The 26,395-nt window shown below is 39.2% G+C and overlaps 1 protein-coding gene across 7 annotated transcripts in view; it reads right to left on the reverse strand.

Annotated features, from left to right (window-relative positions):
- Positions 1-26,395, reverse strand: part of CBFA2T2 (CBFA2/RUNX1 partner transcriptional co-repressor 2) — a 181,425-nt gene that overhangs the window by 25,735 nt on the left and 129,295 nt on the right. For 6 of the 7 annotated variants that reach the window (XM_082432177.1, XM_082432174.1, XM_082432173.1 and 3 more), the window contains 4 exons: positions 24,274-24,515; positions 5,838-5,927; positions 1,447-1,628; positions 290-543 (listed from right to left, as the gene is read on the reverse strand). In XM_082432177.1, the coding sequence (XP_082288303.1) occupies positions 290-543; positions 1,447-1,628; positions 5,838-5,927; positions 24,274-24,515 (768 nt within the window). The remainder of the gene's footprint in view (positions 1-289; positions 544-1,446; positions 1,629-5,837; positions 5,928-24,273; positions 24,516-26,395) is intronic. The other variant, XM_082432176.1, reaches the window with a different exon arrangement.

Below are 26,395 nucleotides of genomic sequence, written 5' to 3' on the forward strand. Positions count from 1 at the left end.
ATATCAGAATAAGTAATATCCCTTTATTCTTAAATGCTTCATTGTGTATTTCCGAAAATATGTTTAGCCTACTTCTATCATATAATGATAACAGCAACAAGGTATGAATTGAGATCAATTTCAAATGAGAATACTATAACTCTAACATTCTTTTTTATGTATAATATTGTTTTAGCTTATCAGTGGAAAAAAGCAATGATGATAGTATTTTGCTTTATCACTGAGCAGGAAAGAAACCCATGGATTCAATCTGAATTTAAATCATTACCATGCTGCTTATGCCACTTACTAAGATTGTGGTGTCTATCACGAACTTCTCGATGTTCTAGCATCTTGTTGGGTTCACGATATAGGTGGGAAGTTGCAATATCTTCTAAGGTATAGTGCTGAAGAGGTGGAGGAGTAGGATGGAACTGGCCCCCAGGATTCATGAGGGGCACAGTAAGGGCAGGACTGTGCCGGGGAGCAGGGCTAATGGTACACACTCTCTTGGCAGGAGGCTCAGGAGGAATTGTATCTCTTTCAAAACTGCTCTCTTCCCGCCTGTAGAAGAATGGGAAGTACATGTCTGAGCCTGTCAACAAGTGTTCATGCAAACACTGCCCGAGCACCTACTTTGTGCTATGTATTGTGCTATGCACTTTCACAAACAGGAAGATGATAAGAAAAGGTTTGAGATGAGGCATGAACTGAAATGTCTTCAGGGGCCAGGCAGATAATGGAAATTACTGATTTATCCCGGCATGAAAAGAGAGGTCAAATCTATCCATAACCAAGCAGAAACATCTCAACCTCATGAAGCAAAGGAGAAACTAAGATGACAGCATTTTCTTATGTGATAGGACTATGGAGGATTATGGGTTCAACTATATTTAGAAATGTTTCAAGGTCAAATTTGCCACTCTGGAGGTCAGTACTGGAAAGAGACAATTCTCTATATGGGAGAAAAAAGGCTCACATAATTAATACGCTTGTGAACTGGTAGGGTTTTTAGTCATTTGCTTCAATTGTAACAAATTTTCCACTGTTATTAAAATGTTGCTTCCTTGACAAACCATAGAAAATAGCAGTAGATACTCATACATAAATTTCCAGGATAAATTATATTAATATAATTTCAATCTTCAAAGTAAAGCTGATTCATTAACTGTTATACTTTTACAAGACTTCACGTATCAGAAAAAAATGCCTTGAACAGATTATATTTCTCATGGTTCTGGAGCAGTGGACCCACAGAATGCTCAAAAGTAGAATTTATCAGCAGGGGTATACAGAGTCATCTAAAGAGTTGAGAAGCATATTGCCACCTGATGTTGGGACAAAGCAAAACTAAGAGTCCATCCCTACATATCACCACAGTAATCAAGTTGTTTTTCTTTCACAAGTAAAGGGAAAGCTCAGAGTGGTTCCAGAAAAGCAAGGATGACAAAGCTCTTCTCTGCTCACCTCTCTGGACTGGGCCTCTTTCCATTTCCATGCACTTCCATGAGCAGCTCAGAAGAGTCAGCAGGGGATGCAATACTTGTGTTGAGCAGAAGGTGTTCATGCTGAGCCAGGTACTGGGATGGTGTCTGCTTGGCGGCCCGAGCACAGTGCAGCAGTTCTCGCTGCAGCAGAGGCAGGTTCGCCTTGAAAAGAAGAGGTAGGGGCTGGAAGGCAGTTTTCCCAGTGTTGGGCCCTATACACAGGGCTCAGCACCTCAAAAGGCTTTCACAAACAAGATGACACAAAACAAAAGCCCTTCACTGTTTGTCATTCTAATTTTCATATGCCCCCCTCTGAATAAAGTGACATCCACTATACTGAACTTGAATTACTGTTAACTTGTCTCTTGTCCCCACAAGATGTAAATCCCCTTAAGGAAGAAACTATGCTTTATTACCTTTGTGGCCTAGTACAGAGTCAAAGCTCAATAAAGCTTTGTTGAACATAATGATTTAAAAACTTAAACATTTTTGAAGACTTCAGTTAGTTAGTGAATTAGTAATGCCTACATGGGAGTAGGAGGAATTCAGTCTTTCCTTTATCATTTTAAGTCCAGGTTTCTCTCTTGTGAATCTAAGCCATTTCTGATAGCACTAGTCAACCTTGCCTTCCTGTTCTCTATTACAGCTGCCATGGAATTCCAGAAACAGTGACTATTCTGGCTTAGTTGGAACATGGGGTTTTGAAAAAAGTAACAGGAGTGATGGAAATGAAGGCAACAAACCTTAGACTAGTCTAGGATCTGAGTATACACAGGTAACCCGTGGGCAGAATCTAATATTTCTTATTGTGGTGCACCACTGAGCATGTTTCCTTATTTTGTAAAAGGATAATTATTTACGTACTGATTATTTTTCTTTCTCCTCAAACTTAAACCTCTAACAAGACAAATCATACAAAAAACCCTGTGCATCTTTAAAATTAACTGTTAAGTCCTTCATATTTAAAATATACTTTCCCCATATTTACTAAAAAAATTATATTTCCCCCCAAATTTAAAAACAACTCAGACTGAGCCCACAATAAGTCTTTATCCCAAGGGAAACAGATGAGAAAGTAAAAGCAGAGTTTAATACATGCAAGTAGTCATCCCTTTACCAACAGTTAATTTAGCAGGCACCATAATTAGTGACTGTTTTAAAGCAGAAATAAATTGACAAAAACCCAAATGCTAGCCAAAAAGCTGCCAGAACAACCTACCTCGTGCTGTTTTCCAAAATAACGAGAGTTAAGAATAGAGAATTTGATGATATAAAACACTTTTAAGTCTGTTCTATAACCTCAATCTTGTAGCAACCGTAAAAACTTAATTGAAAAAATAATCATGTCAGATCTTTACATTTGTGACATGTGTCCTCTGATGAATTTTTAAATATGCTAATCATTTTCCTATTAACACAAATTTCCCAAATCTCTCTGATTCTGGAGTCTTGGGGGAAATAATTATCTACTGGCTCTGATGCACAGAAAAGGGACCAAGATAGAACACACAGCTGTTTCAAGGCTGAAAAAGGCACCACAGACTGCTCTGAGAGGCCAAGGTGTCAATGCCATCAGAACAGAGCCCAACACAGGCTGTGCACTGAGACCTATGCATTTTCCTGCATGTCTATAACGCTCTAATTTTAAAAGTTTTAAAAAACCAGAATCAGTATTTCAGTTAAGATGACCCATCTTTTTGATGCATTACACTTTCTTAGGAAATAAAGGTAAAGTAAAAGAAGGTAAAGGGGGCATATTTATTTTGTCAAGACAAAACTGAAGATATTATGTGAGTACTCATATAAAAGAAGAAAACCAATTTCTACAAATACTGTACTGACAAAAGTCAAAATACAGGGACTTCCCTGGTGGCAGAGTGGTTAAGAATCCGCCTGCCAACACAGGGGACACGGGTTCAAGCCCTGGTCCGGGAAGATCCCACATGCCGTGGAGCAACTAAGCCCGTGTGCCACAACTACTGAGCCTGTGCTCTAGAGCCCACAAACTACAACTACTGAGCCCGCAAACTACAACTACTGAGCCCGCATGCCACAACTATTGAAGCCCGCACACCTAGAGCCCATGCCCCGCAACAAGAGAAGCCCCCGCACCGCAACGAAGCATAGCCCCCGCTCGCTGAAACCAGAGAAAGCCCGCGCGTGGCAACGAAGACCCAACGCAGCCAAAAATAAATAAATTAATAAATTAATAAATTTTTTTAAAAAGTCAAAATATAAAAAAATTGAGCTCATTTTTTTTGTATAGTCTACTACTAATGAAAAGAATAGAATTCATTTGATAGGGAGGGATTGAGGATAACATTTTTAGCTTATTTGGGGTTCAACGTTAGTGTTCCAAATTACCAAATCGATTACAAATGTTCATCTCCAGGGCTTTGCAAAACAACGTGGTGGGCTGGATACGGGTCATAAGTTTACAGACTATGCCTGGTCTAGAATACATTGTTATCTGACTCTAGTCATTCATTGCCTTTGACCTATTTTATAGGACTGCAACTTACACATAACCGGTTGCAAAGCAAAAAACTTGTCTATGAACATGCATAAAATTACATGCATAGAGGTTCTAGAGACTTCCCTTGCCCACTGCAGAAGATTTACTTTTGTTTGCATATTCTTATCAATAATCCTGACCTATAATGTCTGTTCTTTGGCTTCTCCCCTGAACAGGTATAACACCTTACAGATTCCCTCATTAATAATGAATTAAATAAAATCTATGACACAGGTTCATTTTTTAAAATCTGTATGAGTCATAATGTTACCTGTTTTTAAAAATTGTTTAATGGGAAAAATAGTAACTTTACAGTGGGAAAGCATGGTGGACACCACCTTTACCAACTGATCAAAGTCCACACCACCAGTTATGAGACAAATTAACATCTATGTCTCCTGATAGCATGCAGTAATACCACCTACCTGCTATTTCTGTCTAAAATGCATAACCTCATTCTCATCATGAAGAAGTATCAGAAAAATCCAAATTGAAACATATGATATAAAACAACTATCCTGTACTCTTCAAAACTGTCCAAATCATAAAAGACTGAGAAGCTGTTCCAGATTAAAATGGACTGAAGAGGGCTTCCCTGGTGGTGCAGTGGTTGAGATATCTGCCTGCCAATGCAGGGGACACGGGTTCGAGCCCTGGTCTGGGAGGATCCCACATGCCGCGGAGCAGCTGGGCCCGTGAGCCACAACTACTGAGCCTGCGCCCCGCAACGGGAGGGGCCGCGATAGTGAGAGGCCCGCGCACCGCGATGAAGAGTGGCCCCCGCTTGCCACAACTAGAGAAAGCCCTCGCACAGAAACGAAGACCCAACACAGCCAAAAATAAATAAATAAATAAATTAATTAATTTACAAAAATGGACTGAAGAGATATGACAATGTAATCCAACATGTGATCCTGAATTAGATACAGGAGCAAAAAAAATGACATTTTGTTAAAAAGGACATTTGTGGGACATCTGGTGAAATATGAATAAGGTCTATAGATAATAGTGTTATAAATATCAATGTTAATTTCTTGATTTGATAATTATACTAAAGTATCAGTATTTAGATGTATCATGTCTGCAGCTTACCCTGAAACATTTCTGAGGAAAAAATAAATGGAAAGAAAAGAGAATAATAATGCAGATGTGATAAAATATCAACATTTGGAGAATGTGAATTTTATTGTACCATCTTGAAACTTTTTTGTGAGCATGAAATTATTTCAAAATAAAAAGTTTTTTTTTAAAAAGGAGCATATTATATATAAATTTAACAGTGGCTCACCTATCAGGTACGCATAATAATTTTAAACAGTGTCCCCAAAAGTTATGTTCCAGGGGACATTAATTCCAGAGGACGTAATTAGAAACTAGACTAACTGGGGGGAGGAGAGAAGTAAACACTGCCTTCCCACATGCTCCTGTCCTAAGGGTTAGTCCTAACTTACAAAGGCCTCTATTTTGAGAGCCTCCTCCCATAACACACACTCTTCACCCCCTGGCCACAACCAAAAGACTGTGTCCAGTTACTTCCTCTGCTAAGAGCCCAACCTCCATGCCATGCGCACCTCCATCCCACTCTACTCCTGCTCCCTGCCTCCCCACCTGCTCCTTCTGTGTGTCACCAACAGTGTCTGCATACAGACCACGACTCAAGGCTTTTGCAACTCTCATCTCATCAAGCATAAAGCTTATTCGCAAACCACTCACACTTCTGTAGCAGCCCCAAATAAAATACAGATATAAAATGTGGCAAGCTGCCCTGATGTAGATCATAGAACAGGGATCAGTAACAGATCTTGAGGAAATGTTGAAGATAAATTACATTCCAGTAGTAATCTCATAAAAATTACCTTCAGGAATGGAATAACAAAAGGACGAAGAGGAAAGTTTGTAGCCTCTTGGAGCTTGCAATGGAATTCTTCAATTGTTACTGTTGAGTTCTGAAAAGATAAATAGCATTGTTCAACTTCTAAAACTGGACAGTGTTCTAACATAAATCTGATAGTGCTGAACCCTTTGAAATAATAAGGAAAAGGATAACTCCAAGAGCACTATTGTGAACTCAAATCCCTCTCAAAGGTTAACCAAATTCTGTTTCCTTTATGAAAGAAATTCAGCCTCCTTGATTTTCTTCTCTACTACCCCAAATCTAACAAATTCCCCTCTCTGCTCAGCAGCCTGGGCAGAATAGGGCATTGCCTTCCTCTCGTGAAGAGAGGCACTCAGGTTCCTTGTATTGAGGGGTTCATCACAAGTCACCTCAGGTACAGGAAACCAAGCTTACAGTGTTTCCAGCTGAACAGTTCCCAAATCAGCCCAGGATATCAACTTAATGACTCGGAGCCTCATGTCTTCAGAAGTTCATTTCTTCATTGATTTTGCCTACCTCCTAGCATCAGTTCCCTAAATCTTCTAAATCGGAAGTTAACAACAAAAAAAGATGCCTTCTACCTTCCAGTGGTCTGTTTGCAAATCAGAGCACCTCCAAATGGGCAGACTTCCACTGGTTAGATTTTAGTATTCCCATGAAAGTTATTAGCACTTCCCCTGTATTTTTTCAGGTCCTTCTTTAAACTAAGATTCTCAGCTCCTTTGCTAAGAGGAATGCACCAATACAAATATTTTCTTCAAAGTTCACAAAATATTTTTATTTTTACTTCAATTCCCTAAAACACAGCAAAATAATAAGTTCAAAACAAAACATCAATCTGAATTCTTGCTTGTCTGAAAGAACAATGATGACTTCTAGGATTTATTTTTATAAAGTCATCAAGTGTTCAAAGATGTAACATGTACCACACAAATTATTCATCAGTAAAATATTGTTTCTTAACAAGAAGAAATGGAAAACATATAGGTCCTCAACACAAAACTGCATTAAAAATCGTAATACCATCATACATCAGAACGCTTAAGGTGGGGGACAGATTTGTATGCATTGAGGAAAGGTGTCTATAATATACTAAGTGAAAAACCAGAGAACATAGCAGTATATTCTAACAATCCATTTTTGAAAATAACACACATACATTTATATAGCATTTTAAGTGTCTGGAAGGACAATTACAACAATAGTTATTTCTGGATGTGAAATTATGTTGGATTTTCCACATGTATCATACAATGTTGAGAAAAAACTAAAATATTTCCCTTTGGGAAAAAAGAGTGTATCAAATTTAACCATGTTAAATGAAAATGTTTGTACAGTTTACCCCATTTCATACCAAAAATGTTCTTTTAAACCTTAGCTGAGTGCTTGTTTTAAGTAAATGACAGGTATACAATGCAACCAACTCTACCGGCAATCAGGAATAAAAATTAAGTGTAAGAGAATGCTATTCACTCCCTACTACAAATAATGCAATCAGGCCTCAAACAGTAAACACAAGTAGATTAAATCTATGGAAAGACCAAAGGAAATGACTAAGTTTTCTTATGGATGGACAAAGGAGGGAAAAGATTAACTTAAGTTAGAGAAACGGACTCAAGGCTATATATACTATAGATGCCAGGCAATCCTCTATCCGAGAGGGAAGATAGGCCATTGTTCTGTTATCCTTCCCTCCATTCAATTACTTAATAAATAAGAGCATAGTTGTTTGTTTCCTCATAGTCTAGTGGGAAAACTGAAAAGTAAGCTATTCATTACAGTATGATCACAGTACATGTTTGCAGGACACTACTGGCATGCAGACATAGGGGGACAAGGAAGGCTTTATAGAAGTGCCATCTGAAGAAGTGAAAGTGCAGCCTTGAGAAAGATGCTTCTGAGGAAGGCAGAATGTAAGAATGCAAAGTATGAGGGGAATCTAGTCCACTGGATCCTAAGGGCAACACTTACAGAGATCTTACAAGACAATGGGTATAGATAGGCCACCAGACTAAAATTTTTTTTAATCTTTTAAGATTTTGGAATAATGATAATCATAGGAAGTTGCAAAAAATAGCACAGATAGGTTCCTCTGTATCCTGCACCAAGGTTCCCCCAATGTTTATATTTTATGTAATTATAGTGCAATATCAAAACTAGGAAACTACCATGGTAATATGTGTGTATAGTTCTATGCCATTTTATGGCATGTGTACATTCACGTTATCACCACTGAAATCAAGACCAAGAAGTATAGAAACCCTATCTACCTTTATCCTCCCTGGTTTATAATAATAATTGTTTTAAATATTTCCTTTATATATACTGACAACCATAACAGACAAGGTTATAATTTTTGCTTCAGCCATCAAACATAATTTAGACAACCCAAGAGAAGTAAAGTCTATTGTATTTACTTATATTTTTACTCTTTCCATTTTTCCTTCACCTAACCTGATATTTCAAGACTCCTTCTTTTATCGTTCCTTTCTGTTTCAAGAAGCTCTTTTAGCCTTTCTTTTTTTTTTTTTTCTGGCCGCGTCCTGCGGCTTGTGGGATCTTAGTTTCCCGACCTGGGATGGAACCCGGGCCCTCGGCAGTGACAGCCTGGCACTGGACCGCCAGGGAATTCCCTAGCCATTATTTTAGTGTAGGTCTGCTGAAGACAAATTCTCTTAGTTTTACTTCATGTGAAAATATTTTGATCCTTCTACCCTTCATTCCAGAAGGATACTTTTGATAGATACAAGATTCTGGGTTGACAATCTTTTCTCCCAGCACTTGAAAAATATGCCACTTCCTTCTGGCATCCATGGTTACTGATGCTTTCTCTGTTGCTTTCAAGATTTTTGGGGATGGGATGTCTTTTTGTTGTTTTTTTTTTTTGGCCACACCACAGAGCTTGTGGGATTCCAGTTCCCTGACCAGGAATTGAACCTGGGCCCTCAGCAGTGAGAACTCGGAGTCCTAACCACTGGACAACGGGGGAATTCCTGGGATGGGATGTCTTCTTTGAGGTATGCTCAGCCTTTCTGAATCTGTAGGCTTGGATCTTTTGTTAAATTTGGGAACTTTCCAGGCATTATTTCAGCCCCACATTCTTTCTCTCCTCCTACTGTGACTCAGATCTTTTGTTATACTCTTTTAAATCCCTGAGGTTCTGTTGATGTTTTTTTACTTATTTTCTGTATGTTGTTTAGATTGGGTAGTGGACTTCCCAATAAATAGATTGGGTAGTTTTCTATCGTTCCAGCTTCAAGCTCACTGATTCTTTCCTCTGTTCTCTACAGTCTATTGTTGAGTCCATCACTGAGTTGTTTTTTTGTTTTTTAAAAATTTTTATTTATTTATTTATTTATTTGGCTGCATTGGGTCTTTGTTGCTGCACGGGCTTTCTCTAGTCATTGTGAGCGGGGGTCGCTCTTTGTTGTGGTGCGCGGGCTTCTCCTTGCGGTGGCTTCTCTTGTTGCAGAGCATGGGCTTCAGGTGCGCAGGCTCAGCAGTTGTGGCATGCAAGTTTAGTGGTTGTGGCACACCAGTTCTAGAGCACAGGCTCAGTAGGTGTGGCTCACAGGCTTCGTTGCTCTGTGGCATGTGGGATCTTCCAGGACCAGGGCTCGAACCTGTGTCCCCTGCATTCGCAGGCAGATTCTTATCCATTGTGCCACCAGGGAAGTCCCCATCACTGAGTTTTTAATTTCATTATTATATTTGTCAGTTCTCAACTTTCCATTTAGTTCTTTATATCTTCTATTTCCTTGCTGAGGCTTTGTATTTCTTCATTTGTGTTGATAACTGCTCACTGAAGCATTTTTATGATGGCTGCTTCAAAACCCGTCACATATTTCAAACATCTGGGTCATCTTAACTGATGTTTGTTGGTTACCTTTTCTCATTCCACTTGAGATGGTCAGTTCTTGGTATGACAAGTGATTTTCTGCTGTATCCTGGATGTTTTGGGTTCTATGTTGTAAGACTCCAGATCTTATCTACGCCTTCTATTTTCGAGGCATCCTCTGATAGTGTGCCATTGGGAAGAGAAGAATCTTTGATGCTGTCAGGTGGGGTATAATCCCAGGCTCCCCACTCAACCTCTGTTGATTTGTAGAAGGAAAGAGGGGTTCCTTACTGCTGGGCAGGGGTGGGAGCTCAGGCTCCCCAATAGGCCTCATGGGGAGGGGGAAGGGTGTACCTTATTGTGGTTTTTTTCCTGAGGTGTTTGACTGTCACAGAGTGATTTTTGCCCAAAAGTTTTGTATCTTGCTTGGTTGCTCCTTTCCTAGTCCTTTGGCTAGAAAGAGGTGGGGCTTTTTTTGGTGGGTTTTGGTTTGTTTGCTTTTTGTCTGTGCTCATTAGTATTTCCATAATACTGGCTTCTCCAGACCACAGTCCAGGATATATGATGACAGCACAAAGCCAAGGGAACTCACTGCTGTGTACTTCCTTGAGTCTCAAGGTCACTAGCCAATGTGCCTTCTTCTCTCCATCTTTCAGAGTCTTCTTACTTTCGTTTTATACATAATGTCCATTGTTTTTTTGCTGTATTTGTCAGGAGGGATAGGAAGAAGTATACCTTTCTGTTATACTTCTGAACCAGACTTGATATGACTACATCATATTCCATTAAACTGAGGTACTGTCATTTACTCAGGCTTTTATAGAACGTTTAGGTGGTTCAAATATTTTGGACATTATAAATAATGTTAGTGCACATTGTTTATAATTTTTTTAGGATGAATGTCAAGGAGAGATACTGGTAGGTCAAAGGAACTGTCTAGTTTAAGGTATAAAACTACCTTCCAGAATGTGTATTCTCCAAATAAGTAGCCAGAGTACAAAACATTTACCTTTACCTTGCAGTGGAAATTGCCACGCTTGCTTCCTGGTACAGTTAAGGACCACCAGCACCTTACCTCTTCTCTTACACACCAGAAACACCAAATGCACACAGGTGAACTAAACTCTTGCTACCTAACTGTGTGGCCTTTTCTGACTTTGCTAATGAAGTCTCCTCCACATGGAATGACTGTTCCATTTACATATGCCTGCCAAAGTCTTAATGATTCCTTTCATAAATACAAGACCAAATAAGGGCTTCCCTGGTGGCACAGTGGTTAAGAATCCGCCTGCCAACACAGGGGACACGGGTTCGAGTCCTGGTCCGGGAAGATCCCACATGCTGTGGAGCAACTAAGCCCATGCACCACGACTACTGAGCCTGCACTCTAGAGCCCACGAACCACAACTACTAAAGCCCGCATGTCACAACTACTGAAGCCTGCGCACCTATTGCTTGTGCTCCGAACAAGAGGAGCCATCGCAATGAGAAGCCCTTGCACCACACCTCAGAGTAGCCCCCACTCGCCGCAACTAGAGGAAGCCCACGCACAGCAATGAAGACCCAAAGCAGCCAAAATAAATAAATAAATAAAAATAAAACTATAAAACAAAAAAGACCAAATAAGGCTTTCACAGATACAGAAATATAATAATCTAAAGGTGTTAATTCTCCTCCAAATTAGACAAAGTTTTCAACAAGATGGTAGAAAAAAAGAGAAAAAGAAAAAGGAAAAAGAAAAGAAAAAAGAAAAAGGAAAGGAAAGAAAGGAAAAATAACAGATTGGTAAGCTCAAATGCAATACACATAAGGCAATCATTTTATCTATGAATAATGGCAGTTTTATTTATGTTTCTCTAATCCTTATATATTTTTAAAAATTATTTATTTATGCATTATTTATTTATTTTGGCTGTGCTGGGTCTTAGTTGGGGCACGTGGGATGTTCGTTGCAGCATGCAGGCTTCTTAGTTGGGCAAGTGGACTTCTTAGTTGCGGCACGTGGACTCTTAGTTGCAGAATGTGAATTCTTAGTTGCTGCATGCATGCAGAATCTAGCTCCCTGACCAAAGATTGAACCTGGGCCCCCTGCATTGGAAGCATGGAGTCTTATCCACTGGACCACCAGGGAAGTCCCTCCAATCCTTATATCTTATTTGCTAGGCTATAATGTTCAGGATTACAGTGAAGAGAAAAGAGATCCTATCTGGTTCCTAATATCAGAGGGAAAGCTTTTGAAATTTCACCACTTAGCATAGGCTTGCTAAAGGTTCTGTGTTTATACATACAACTGTCATCAGATTAAGGAAGTTCCTGCTATAATTGGTTTGCTGTTTTTTTAACAATGAATGGATATTAAATTTAACAAACATTTCTCACCTTGTACTGTCTCCAAATATATTTATAGTTTCAATATCAATTGCTATAGACTATATGTTTTTGTAAGCCCTCAAAATTCCTATGTTGAAACCTCATTTCCAATGTGTTGATATTTGGAAGTGAGGCCTTTGGGAGGTGGCTAGGTCATGAGGACAGAGCCCTAGTGAATGGCATTAGTGCCCTTATAAAAAAAGACACCAGGGAGCTCTCTTGCCAATTCCACCCTGTGAGGACACAGTGAGAAGATGGCCATCTATGAACCAGGAAGTGGGCTCTCAACAGACACCAAATCTGCTGACACCTTGATCTTGGACTTACCAACCTTCAGAACTATGAGAGATGAATATTGGTTGTTTATAACCACCTAGTCTATGGTATTCTATCTTAAGAGCCTAAAAGGACTAAGACGCTGATCTGAATGAAAATCTCAGTATGTGAGATTATAAATTGGTATAAAACTTGGGAAAACCATTTGACCTTATATACTAAACTTATATACATGTATACCCTATGAAATCACAATTCCATTGTTCAGTGCAGTGCTTGCACACATGTACCATAAATAAAAATGCTCATTATTTGTAATGGCCCCTGTACAGAAAAGAGCTAATACAGCTGGTCTACAACTGCTAACCTTAGGAAAGCCTGCTTGCAAGGTAAAAAATTGTAACACATGCTATAACATGAATAAACCTTGACAACATTACGCTAAGTGAAATAAGCCAGCTACAAAAAGACAAATACTATGTGATTTCACTAATAGGAGGTACCTGGAGTAGTCAAGTAAAATGGTGGCTGACAGAAGCTGGGGAAAGAAGGAAATGGGGAATTATTGTTTAATGGCACAGAGTTACAGTTTTGAAAGATGAAAAGAGTTCTGAAGGTGGACGGTGGTGATAGCTGCACAACAATGAATATACTTAATACCACTGAATTGTACACTTAAAAATGGTTAAGATGGTAAATTTTGTGCTATACGTATTTTACCACCTTCTCATGATGACACAATTTTAAAAATTTGGAAAAAAAAAAGAAACATTAACCCAAGCACAGCCATTTAAAAGAAATGATTGGCTACATCTACATATTCTTTCATAGCTAGAAAAAATTTCACTTTCTGTGTGTGTGTGTGTGCATGCGCGAGTGCACGCATGCAAATGAGCCGTCAGTTTTTTCTTTGACTCTTGAAATTAAGCAGACTCTACTTAAAGTAATTTGCTGCTGGAATTGGCATAACATTCTGATGGCTACTTTGCTTCCAATTATGTTCAAACTCATTTTGACATTTAAGGCCAATTTTATTAGTCTAGAGCCAGAAAGACTTTTCCATAGTACTCTAAAATTTGACCAATAAAGGGACCCCACTCCCACCCCAAACAAACAAACAAACAAAAAGTTTCCCTAATGGATGGTGGTACTGTTTTTACAAACTCTGATTGATGCTAAACACCACTTTTCCTTCTATGAGTCTGGAGTTTCATAGGTGCTACGCCAAGAGTGCCTATGTGCCCAGACTCCAGGAAAAACCTTGGGCATTGAGGGTTTAATGGGGTTCCTTGGGCAGAAACATCACACATAAGTTGTTGTATTTTCACTGCTGGGGAAGAGTGAACTCTGTGCAACCGTTCATAGAGGAGAAAAAGGAAGCCTATATATGGATTCCTCCGGATCCCAACTGTGTTTCTCACCTTTCTGATCCAGCTGTGTGTCCTTATTATGCCTCTGTATTAAATCTTAGGGACTTCCTTAGTGGTCCAGTGGTAAAGAATCCGCCTTGCAATGCAGGGGACGCAGGTTTGATCTCTCATCAGGGAACTAAGACCCCACATGCTGCAGGACAACTAAGCCCGCGTGCCACAACTACTGAGCTCGCGCGCCTCATCTAGAGCCCGTGTGCCACAAACTACAGAGCTCACGCGCTCTGGAAGCTGCGCGCCACAACTAGAGAAGAGAAATCCTGCATGCCACAACTAAAGAGAAGCCTGTGCACCACAATGAAGAGCCTGCACGCTGTAACGAAAGATCCCGCATGCCTCAACAAAGATCCTGTGGGCCGCAACTAAGACCTGACGCAGCCAAAAAAAAAAAAAAACTTAGCTGTGAGCACAACTATACGCCAAGTCCGGACAATTCTAGCAAATCTCAAGACATGGGGGTGGTACTGGGGGACCCCTGATGCTGCCTCAGAATATAAACAACTCAAATGTCCATCAAAAAGTATAAACTGTGGTATATTCCTACAATGAAACATTATACAGCAATGACAATGAACCACCTACAGCTATACAAAACAATAGGGATAGAATCTCAAATGATGAAAAAGTCATTTATTGCACTTTGCCTTGTATGAAAGTGGTTTCCTCTGTACAATACTGAGTCATCTTTTAAAGCAGCAGTTCATAAACATTTTAGTCTCATAATCCCTCTAATATGGGTTACATCTATTGATAATCACTATATCTGAAATTAAAACTGAGAATTTAAACAATATTTATTATTAACTCATTTCAAAATAACTGTACTTATCACAAAAATGTAGTATACAGACTTGGTGCAGCATGGCATTGGCTGCGGTACTGAAGTTAAGCAAGATTCCACAAGAGATGCAATTTGCTGCCAGAAGTGTGTTTTTCTTCGAAAAGGCAATAACTTCAAGCACTTGTGGTGGATACAGATTTTTGCTGCAAGTCTGCAAACGGAGGTGAGACATTACCCTGGAACCAGCTGGCCTGTGGCCCTTGGGTGATGAGAGGGGAGTGCATTGCTGGGACACATAGGACATCTCCTACAGAGGGTCACTTCTCCAAGGCTGAGAAACGTAACTAACCTATCACATACATAAAAATACAAATAGCAATTTAGACAAAATGAGGCAGGGACTTCCCTGGTGGTCCAGTGGCTAAGATTCCACGCTCTGGATGCAGGGGGCCAGGGTTCGATCCCTGGTCACAGAACTAGATCCCACATGCTGCAACTAAGAGTTTGCATGCCACAACTAAAGACACCGCATGCCGCAACTAAAAAAAAAAGATCCTGCTTGCTTGCTGCAAGTAAAAGATCCCTCACATGGCAATGAAGAACCCATGTGCTGCAACTAAGACCTGGTGCAGCCAAATAAATAAACATTAAAAAAAATGAGGTGACAGAGGAATGTTTCAGACAAAGGAACAAGATAAAACCCCAGAAAAAGAACAAGTGATGTGGAGATAGGCAATCTACCCGAGAAAGAGTTCAGAGTAATGATCATAAAGATGATCAAAGGACTTGGGAGGAAAATGGATGCAGAGAGCAATAAACTAGAAGTTTTTAACAAAGAATTAGAAAATATAAAGAACAACCAAACAGAAGTGAAGAATATAATGACGGAAATGAAAAATACACTAGAAGGAATCAACAGTAGACTAAACAAGGCAGAATTATGGATCAGTGAGCTGAAACACAGAGTAGTGGAAATCACTGCCATCAAAAAGAAAAAAGAATGAAAAGAAATGAAGACAGTGTAAGAGACCTCTGGAACAACATCAAGTGCACTAATGCTTGCATTATAGGGGACCCAGAAGGAGTAGAAAAAGAGAGAAAGGGCCTGAGAAAATGTGTGAAGAGATAATAGCCGAAAACTTCCCTAACATGGGAAAGGAAATAGTCACCCAAGTCCAGGATGTGCAGAGTCCCATACAGCAGCAGTCCCCAACCTTTTTGGCACCATGGACTGGTTTCATGGAAGACAATTTTTCCACAGGGGGCGGGGTGGGTGATGGGATGGTTCAGGTATTAACGCGAGCGATGGGGAGCGGCAGACGAAGCTTAGCTCACTCTCCTGCCACTCACCTCCTGCTGTGCGGCCTGGCTCCTAACAGGCCACGGACTGCTACTGGTCCGCGGCCCAGGGGTTGGGGACCCCTGCCATACAAGACTAACCTGCAGAGAAACACACCAAGACAAACTGTAATTGAAATGACAAAAATTAAAGATAAAGAGAGAATATTAAAAGCAATAAGGAAAAAGCAACAAATAACACACAAAGGAACTCCTAATAAGGCTATCAGCTGATTTTCTTCAGCAGAAACTCTGCAGACCAGAAGGGAGTGGCACAATACACTTAAAGTGATGAAAGAGAAAAACCTACAACCAAGAATACTCTACCCAGCAAGGCTCTCATTCAGATTTGGTGGAGAAATCAAAAGCTTAACAGACAAGCAAAAGCTAAAAGAATTCAGCACCCTAAACCAGCTTTATGACAAATGCTAAGGGAACTTCTCTAGGCAGAAAAGAAAAGGCCATAATTAGAAACAAGAAAATTATGAAATGGAAAAGCTTACTGGTAAAGGCAAATATACAATAAAGGTAGGAAATCATCCATATACAAAGCTACTGGGGAGGTGGTTGAAAGACAAAAGTAGTAAAATTTCTGTATCCACAATAAGCAGTTAAGAAACACACAAAACGGACTTCCCTGGTGGCACAGTAGTTAAGAATCTGCCTGCCAATGCAGGGGACATGGGTTCAAGCCCTGGTCCGGAAGATCCCACATGCCGCAGAGCAACTAAACCCATGCACCACAACTACTGAGCCTGTGCTCTAGAGCCTGCAAGCCACAACTACTGAGTCCGTGTGCCACAACTACTGAAGCCGCACACCTAGAGCCTGTGCTCCACAACAAGAGAAGACACCACAATGAGGAGACCACGCACTGTAACTAAGAGTAACCCCTGCTCACCACAACTAGAGAAAGCCCACGTGCAGTAACAAAGACCCAACGCAGCCAAAAATAAATAAATAAATTTATATATAAAAAAAAAGAAACACACGGAACAATTAGATGTAAAATATAATATCAGAAACAATAATTGTGAGGGGAGCAGAGTACAAATGCAGGGTATCTAAAACCCATTTGACAGTAAGAGATCAGCAACTTAAAACAAGCACATATATATATAGGCTGCTATACAAAAACCTGCTATACAAAAACCTATATATACAGGCTGCTATACAAAATCTATAATAAATATACATACACAAAAGAAATAGGAGCACAGCAAAGGAAACCATAAACAAGACCAAAAGACAACCCTCAGAATGGGAGAAAATATTTGCAAATGAAGCAACTGACAAAGGATTAATCTCCAAGATTTACAAGCAGCTCATGCAGCTCAATATCAAAAAAACAAACAACCCAATCCAAAAATGGGTAGAAGACCTAAATAGACATTTCTCCAAAGAAGATATACAGATTGCCAACAAACACATGAAAGAATGCTCAACATCATTAATCATTAGAGAAATGCAAATCAAAACTACAATGAGATATCATCTCACACCGGTCAGAATGGCCATCATCAAAAAATCTAGAAACAATAAATGCTGGAGAGGGTGTGGAGAAAAGGGAACACTCTTGCACTGTTGGTAGGAATGTAAATTGATACAGCCACTATGGAGAACAGTATGGAGGTTCCTTAAAAAACTAAAAATACAACTACCATACGACCCAGCAATCCCACTACTGGGCATATACCCTGAGAAAACCAGAATTCAAAAAGAGTCATGTACCAAAATGTTCATTGCAGCTCTATTTACAATAGCCAGGACATGGAAGCAACCTAAGTGTCCATCATCGGATGAATGGATAAAGAAGATGTGGCACATATATACAATGGAATATTACTCAGCCATAAAAAGAAACGAAATGGAGGTATTTGTAGTGAGGTGGATAGAGTTGGAGTCTGTCATACAGAGTGAAGTAAGTCAGAAAGAGAAAAACAAATACAGTATGCTAACACATATATATGGAATCTAAGGGAAAAAAAAAAAAAAGGTCATGAAGAACCTAGTGCCAAGACGGGAATAAAGACACAGACCTACTAGAGAATGGACTTGAGGATATGGGGAGGGGGAAGGGTAAGATGTGACAGGGTGAGAGAGTGGCATGGACATATATACACTACCAAATGTAAAATAGATAGCTAGTGGGAAGCAGCCGCATAGCACAGGGAGATCAGCTCGGTGCTTTGTGACCACCTAGAGGGGTGGGATAGGGAGGGTGGGAGGGAGGGAGACGCAAGAGGGAAGAGATATGGGAACATATGTGTATGTATAACTGATTTACTTTGTTATAAAGCAGAAACTAACACACCGTCGTAAAGCAATTATACTCCAATAAAGATGTTTAAAAAAAAAAGAAATAGGAATGCAAACACAACACTAAAGATAGTCATCAAATCACAGAAGAGAACAAAAGAAGAAAGGTGAAAAAAGACCTACAAAAACAAATCCAAAACAATTAACGAAATGGCAATAGGTACATGCATATCAATAATTACTCTAAATGTAAATGGACTAAATGCTCCAACCAAAAGACAGACTGCTGAATGGATACAAAAACAGGACCCATATATATGCTGCCTACAAGAGACTCACTTCAGATCTCGAGACAAATACAGACTGAAAGTGAGGAGATGGGAAGAGGTATTCCATGCAAATGGAAATCAAAAGAAAGTTGGAATAGCAATACTCATATCAGACAAAAGAGACTTTAAAATAAAGACTGTGGGGACTTCCCTGGTGTCGCAGTGGTTAAGACTCCGCACTCACAATGCAGAAGGCCTGGGTTCGATCCCTGGTCAGGGAACTAGATCCCACATGCATGCTGCAATGAAGAGTTTGTGTGTCACAACTAAGAAGCCACCAATCCGCAACTAAGGAACACGCCTGCCGCAACTAAGACCCGGTGCAACCAAATAAATAAAATAAACAAATAAACATTTTTTTGAAAAAAGAAAGAAAGAAAATGGCTATGACTGGGAATTCCCTAGCGGTCCAGTAATTAGGACTCCGTGCTCTCACTGTCGAGGGCCTGGGCTCAATCCTTGGTCAAGGAACTAAGATCCCACAAGCTAAGGAGCGCGGCCAAAAAAACCCAAACAAACAAACATAATGATCAAAGGATCAATCCAAGAAGTAGACAGAACAATTGTAAATACATATGCACCCAACATAGGAGCACCTCAATTTATAAGGCAAATGTTAACAGACATAAAAGGAGAAACTGATGGTAACACAATAATAGTGGGGAACTTTAATACCCCACTTACATCAATGGACAGAACATCCAGACAGAAAATCAGTAAGGAAACACAGGCCTTAAATGACACATTAGACCAGATGGACTTAATTGATATTTATAGGGCATTCCATCTGAAAGCAGCAGGATACAAATTCTTTTCACGTGTAAATGGAACATTCTCCAGGACAGATCACATGCTGGGCAAGAAAGCAAGACTTGGTAAATTTAAGAAAACTGAAATCTTATCAAGCATCTTTTAAAACACAAACACATGGAGGCTAAACAACATGCTACTGAACAACCAATGGATCACTGAAGAAATCAAAGAGGAAATTAAAAAATACCTAGAGACAAATGAAAACGAAAACACAACAATCCAAAACCCATGGGACACAGCAAAAGCAGTTCTAAGAGGGAAGTTTATAGTGATACTAGCTTACCTCAGGAAACATGAAAACTCTCAAATGAACAACATAAACTTATACCTAAAGCAACTAGAGAAAGAAGAACAAACAAAACCCAAAGTTAGTAGAAGGAAAGAAATCATAAAGATCACAGCAGAAATAAATGAAGTAGAGGCTAAAAAAAAACACAAAAAACAGAACACATCAATGAAACTAAAAACTGGTTCTCTGAAAAGATAAACAAAATTGATAAACCTTTAGCCAGCCTCATCAAGAAAAAAAAGGGAGAGGGCCCAAATCAATAAAATCAGAAAAGGAGAAGTTACAACTGACACCACTGAAACACAAAGGATCTTAAGAGACTACTCAGAGCAGCTATATACCAAAAAAATGGACAACCTAGAAGAAATGGACAAATTCTTAGAAATGTACAATCTGCCAAGACTGAACCAGGAAGAAACAGAAAATATGAACCGGCCAATTACCAGTAATGAAATTAAATAAGCAACCTGGGACCTCCCCGGTGGCGCAGTTGTTAAAAATCTGCCTGCCAATGCAGGGGACATGGGCTCGATCCCTGGTCCGGTAAGATCCCACATGCTGCAGAGCAACTAAGCCAGTGAGCCACAACTACAGAGTTTGCACTCTAGAGCCTGTGAGCCACAACTACTGAAGCCCACGTGCTCTAGGGACCGTGCTCCGCAACAAGGGAAGCCACCGCAATAAGCCCGCGCACTGCAACAAAGAGTAGCCCCCGCTTGCCACAACTAGAGAAAGCCCGCACGCAGCAACAAAGACCCAACACAGCCAAAAATAAATAAAATTAAAAAAAAAAAAAGAAATTAAATAAGCAACTTAAAAACTCCCAACAAACAAAAGTCCAAGACCAGATGGCTTCACAGGTGAATTATACCAAACATTTAAAGAAGAGTTAATACCTATCCTTCTGAAACTATTCCAAAAAATGGCAGAGGGAGGAACACTTCTGAACTCATTCTATGAGGTCACAATCACCCTGATAAAGATATTACAAAACAAAAGAAAATTACAGGCCAATACCACTGATGAACACAGATGCAAAAATCCTCAACAAAATACTAGCAAACAGAATCCAACAACACATTAAAAGGATTATACATCATGATCACCACAAATTAATCAATGTTATACACCATTAACAAACTGAAGAATAAAAACCATATGATCATCTCAACAGATGCAGAAAAAGCTTTTGATAAAATTCAACATCCATTTATGATAAAAACTCTTCAGAAAGTGGCCACAGAGAGAACATACCTCAGCATAATAAAGGCCATATATGACAAACCGACACCTAACAGCATACTCAATGGTGAAAAGCTGAAAGCATTTCCTCTAAGATCAGGAACAAGACAAGGATGCCCACTCTTGCCATTTTTATTCAACATAGTTTTGGAAGTCCCAGCCACAGCAATCAGAGAAGAAAAAAAAAATAAAAGGAATCCAATCTGGAAAAGTAAAAGTAAAACTGTCACTGTTTGCAGACGACATGATGCTACATACAGAAAATCCTAAAGATGCTACCAGAAAACTACTAGAGCTCATCAGTGAATTCAATAAAGTTGCAGGATACAAAAATCTGTTGCATTTCTATACACTAACAATGAAATATCAGAAAGAGAAATTAAGCAAACAATCCCATTTAACACTGCATCAAAAAGAATAAAATACCTAGGAATAAATGTACCTAAGGAGGGAAAATACCTGTACCCCAAAACTATAAGACACTGATGATAGAAACTGAAGATGACACAAACTGATGCAAAGATATACCTTGTTTTTGGATTAGAAGACCGAATATTGTTAAAATGACCATACTACCCAAGGAAATCTACAGATTCAATGCAATCCCTATCAAATCACCAATGGCATTTTTCACAGAACTGGAACAAAAAAAATTTTAATTTGTGTGGAAACACAAAAGACGCCAAATAGCCAAAACAATCTTGAGAAAAAACACTGCTGGAGGAATCACACTCCCTAATTTGACTATACTACAAAGCTACAGTAATCAAGAAAGTATGGTACTGGCACAAAAACAGACACACAGATCAACGGAAAAGGACACAAAGCCCAGAAATAAACCCATGCACTTATGGTCAATTAATCTACAACAAAGGAGGCAAGAATATACAATGCAGAAAAGACAGTCTCTTCAATAAGTGGTGGTGGGAAAACTGGACAGCTATATGTAAAAGAATGAAATTAGCACATTCTCTAACACCATATAGAAAAATAAACCCAAAATGGATTAAAGACCTAAATATAAGACTGGATACTGTAAAACTCCTAGAGGAAAACATAGGCAGAACACTCTTTGACATAAATCACAGCAATACTTTTTTTGGATCCATCTCCTAGAGTAATGGAAATAAAAAAATAAATAAACAAATAGGATCTAATTAAACTTAAAAGCTTTTGCCCAGCAAAGGAATCCATATACAAAATGAAAAGACAATCTACACGCTGGGAGAAAATACTTGCAAACAATGCAACCGACAAGAGGTTAATCTCCAAAATATACAAACAGCTCATATAGCTTAATATCAAAAAAACAAACAACCCAATTAAAAAAAAATAGGCAGAAGACCAAAACAGACGTTTCTCCAAAGAAGACATACAGATGGCCAACAGGCACATGAAAAGATGCTCAACACTGCTAATTACTAGAGAAATGCAAATCAAAATTACAATGAGGTACCATCTCACGCTGGTCAGAATGGCCATCATTAAGAAGTCTACAAATAATAAATGCTGGAGAGGGTATGGAGAAAAAGGAAACCTCCTTTTTCTTTTACATTCCCACTGTTGGTGGGAATGTAAATTGGTGCAGCCACTATGGAGAAAAGTATGGCGTTTCCTCAAAAAACTAAAAATAGAGTTGCCATATGCTCCTGAGCATATATCTGGACAAAGCTATAATTTGAAAAGATACATGCACCCCTATGTTCACAGCAGCAGTATTTACAATAGCCAAGATATGGAAACAACCTAAATGTCCATCGACAGAGGAATGGATAAAGAAGATGCAGCATATACACACAATGGAATATTACTAAGTCATAAAAAAGAATGAAATAATGCCATTTGCAGCAACATGGATGGATCTAGAAAGAGATTATCATATTAAGTGAAGTAAGTCAGGCAGAGAAAGACAAATAGCGTATGATATCACTGAAATTTTTTTTTTTTTGGCTGTGTGGCACAGCTTGCAGAATCTTAGTTCCCCAACCAGGGATTGAACCATGGTCCACAGCAGTGAAAGCACAGAGTCCTAACCACTGGACTGCCAGGGAATTCCAATTATCACTTAAATGTTGACTCTAAAAAAATGATATAAATGAATTTGTTTACAAAACAGAAATAGACTCACGGGCATAGAAAACAAAACTATGTTTACCAAAAGGGAAAGTGGGGAAGGAATAAATTAGGAATTTGGGATTAACAGATACACACTACTATGTATAAAATAGATACACAACAAGGACCTGCTGTATAGCACAGGGAACTATATTCAATACCTTGTAATAACCTATAATGGAAAAGAATCTGAAAAAGAATATAACTGAATCACTTTGCTGTACACCTGAAACTAACACAACATTGTAAATTAACTATACTTCAATTTTTAAAAATGGTTAAAAAATGTAGTAAGGAGAATGGCACTGTTTGTACAGTTTTGCAAATCTCTCTGCTATCTAGCTTAATAAAAGAGAGCTGGATTCTCCTAATCTGCTTCTGCATTTAACCTGTTTCAACATCCTATGTCATGCAGCCTCTATAAAATTCCACAATACAGTCATGAGAGAATAAGAGTCAAAAGGCAAGTAACATTTTAGTATTATTATGAAAATGTTTTTGACCTCCTGGACTTCCAAAAAGGGTCTCGAGAAATCCTAGGGGTCCCTAATTACACTTTGAGAACTGCCTGGTAAAAGTTTAGTACTGTGATTCATCTTTATCACATACAGAGGGTAATACGTAGGAGCACAGTGTGCTTTTAGTTGAGGTAAATCTTGAGGAATTCAATTTACAAACATTAAGAACTGGAAGCTTGTCCCTTATATACACTAAGAGTCAAACCCCTCCCAGCTGTCAATGTAAGAAGATCACTACCTTATATCATGGATTCGCCACTCAGTATGGAAAAAAAATGTGTTCCTTGAAAATCCTAAAGAAATTTTAATTTGTGTGGAAATCCTAAAGAAATTTTAATTTTAATTTTGTATTTGCATGAGGAGCTGAAGAATGTAATCCCTTTGATACTATTTATTTAGACCACAAAACTTGTAATTTCACAAATAATTATCTTGAAAATTAAACCATTTGTCTTTTTTCTCTGGTTTGGAAACAATGCACCAGGCACTGAATATATTAAGGAACAAAACTTCGTTGAACCTCAGCGGGCCTGTTGAAACTCACTTTTAAGAGAAATTCAAAGTTGTTTATCGGAATTAAATTGATACCATAAGAAACAATACGGTAAACGTTATAGATTTTGCTTTTGTTTCTTTGATAAACATTATCCACAACTGAAATCCATGATTCAACATTATTATACAAGTTAAACTAATCTAGACTGTAGAATCTGCCACACTGCTACAAGTTAGGGAATGAGGAGAAGTATGTACAACTTCTCTGCTGGCTTCAGTTCTGAGCCATATACTCAAGCAGCTGTCGACAGTGATGTACTTACCACCAGTGCTAGAACAAGAGTCCGCACCTTCTCCCCAATCTCAGGTGAGATGTCATTGCCAAACTGTTGCAGAGTGGTGAGGAAACGTTTCAACTTGCTCAGCTGCCGGGCACCACAAGTGGCTGGCAACTGTTGATTTGTTAGTGCAGATGATGTGGAAGAGGCAGGACCATTGCTGAATCTCTGTGGTGGTGAGGGGGCACCATTCAGGGTGGGAGGAGAATGGTTGATGCCGTTGCTCACTAAAAGAAAGACTTGGTTTAAGTGCAAAACATAAGGATCTCTGTTAATTTCTTCTTTTTTTGCATTTGCCTTCATTTATTCATTTGAATTTTGTAAATCACATGTTAAAAGAGTATACAAGACACGTTTTCAGCCCTCAACAATGTTGCTTTATAGTGAGACAGGTTGCCAGGTAAAAAATGGTAACAGAATAACATAAAGTGTTAGAAGAGTATGAGTGCTACAAGAGCAAAGAGAAGGGACATCTAAATTCTACAGGTGCCAAGGGGAGGGATGGGTAGTTTTTAAGACTTCTTGCAATGGGCTGCATGAGAGGAGTCTGGTAGAATATGTATTTCCAATGACTGGACACTCATGCCCATCTTTTATGTGACATCTCCTTCCCAACCTCAGGTTTCCAAATAATCTAAGCAGTCAATTAAAATATAGCATTCGGGGGCTTCCCTGGTGGCACAGTGGTTAAGAATCCGCCTGCCAATGCAGGGGACACGGGTTCAAGCCCTGGTCTGGGAAGATCCCACATGCCACAGAGCAACTAAGCCTGTGCGCCACAACTACTGAGCCTGCACTCTAGAGCCCGCAAGCCACAACTACTGAGCCCGCATGCCACAACTACTGAAGCCCGTGCACCTAGAGCCCGTGCTCCGCAACAAGAGAAGCCACTGCAATGAGAAGCCCATGCACTGCAACGAAGAGTAGCTCCTGCTCGCCACAACTAGAGAAAGCCCGCACGCAGCAACAAAGACCCAATGCAGCCAAAAATAAATTAAATAAATAAATTTATATTAAAACATATATATATATATAGCATTTGAACAAGATAATCAGAAAGCAGAGAGTTGTGTTAATGTGAGAAATGTTTTTTCTAGGCTATAGGTTTAATGACCTATTCCTGCAATGAGATATATATCTCTTTGACCACTCGGAATATTCATGTCCATCAAAATCAGTTTTTCCCTGCCTTGACAGTGCCAAATTCTTGGTCATTCAATACAGCATTTTCTAGATACCATATGGGACACTTCCATTCTATATTTCTGCTCAAATTATAATACATGTGATTAATTACGTTTTTCTATTTACCTGTTGTTCTTTTTTCTTTTTTTAATAAATTTATGTATTTATTTTAATTTTTATTTGCATTGGGTCTTTGTTGCTGCATGTGGGCTTTCTCTAGCTGTGGCGAGCTGGGGCTACTCTTTGTTGCGGTGTGCAGGCTTCTCATTGAGGTGGCTTCTCTTGTTGCAGAGCATGGGCTCTAGGCGCACGGGCTCAGTAGTTGTGGCGCATGGGCTTACTTGCTCCGTGGCATGTGGGATCTTCCAGGACCAGGGATCGAACCTGTGTCCCCTGCATTGGCAGGTGGATTGTTAACCACTGCAGCACCAGGGAAGTCCCTGCCCATTGTTCTTAACAGTCATTTCTTGTAGTTTTAATTTGGAACACAACTCTAGAGCTATGTTCTTGGAGGCAAAGCTCCTTCTTCCCTGATGAATGAAATAAAATTACCTAGTGCCTAAGTGTCAATAGATTTTTCACTTAATCATATCCAGGCTTGAAAATTTAAGAAAGTAACACTAAGTCTAAAAACATATCATCTGTATTAAGAAGCATTATTTGAGAGACTCCACTGCTCCTACTAGATTTAATAACTTTCCTTTGTGCTGCCCAAGTACATGCTTCCATTATTTTACTTACCAAATTATACTTATTTCTTTCTATATTTATACTGCCTTGAAAAACTGTCTACTTCTTGACTGAACACACATCTGTGTATATCATAATTAGCTAAGCTGTTATGAACTGTGTATGCTGTATGTGTATGGCTCACTGCATAAAAGGTTAACAGGCTGAGAAAAAGAGGGTGTCTCTACTGTGT

Source organism: Balaenoptera physalus, assembly GCF_965194825.1.
Source record: "Balaenoptera physalus genome assembly, chromosome: 16".
Lineage (NCBI taxonomy): Eukaryota > Metazoa > Chordata > Mammalia > Artiodactyla > Balaenopteridae > Balaenoptera > Balaenoptera physalus.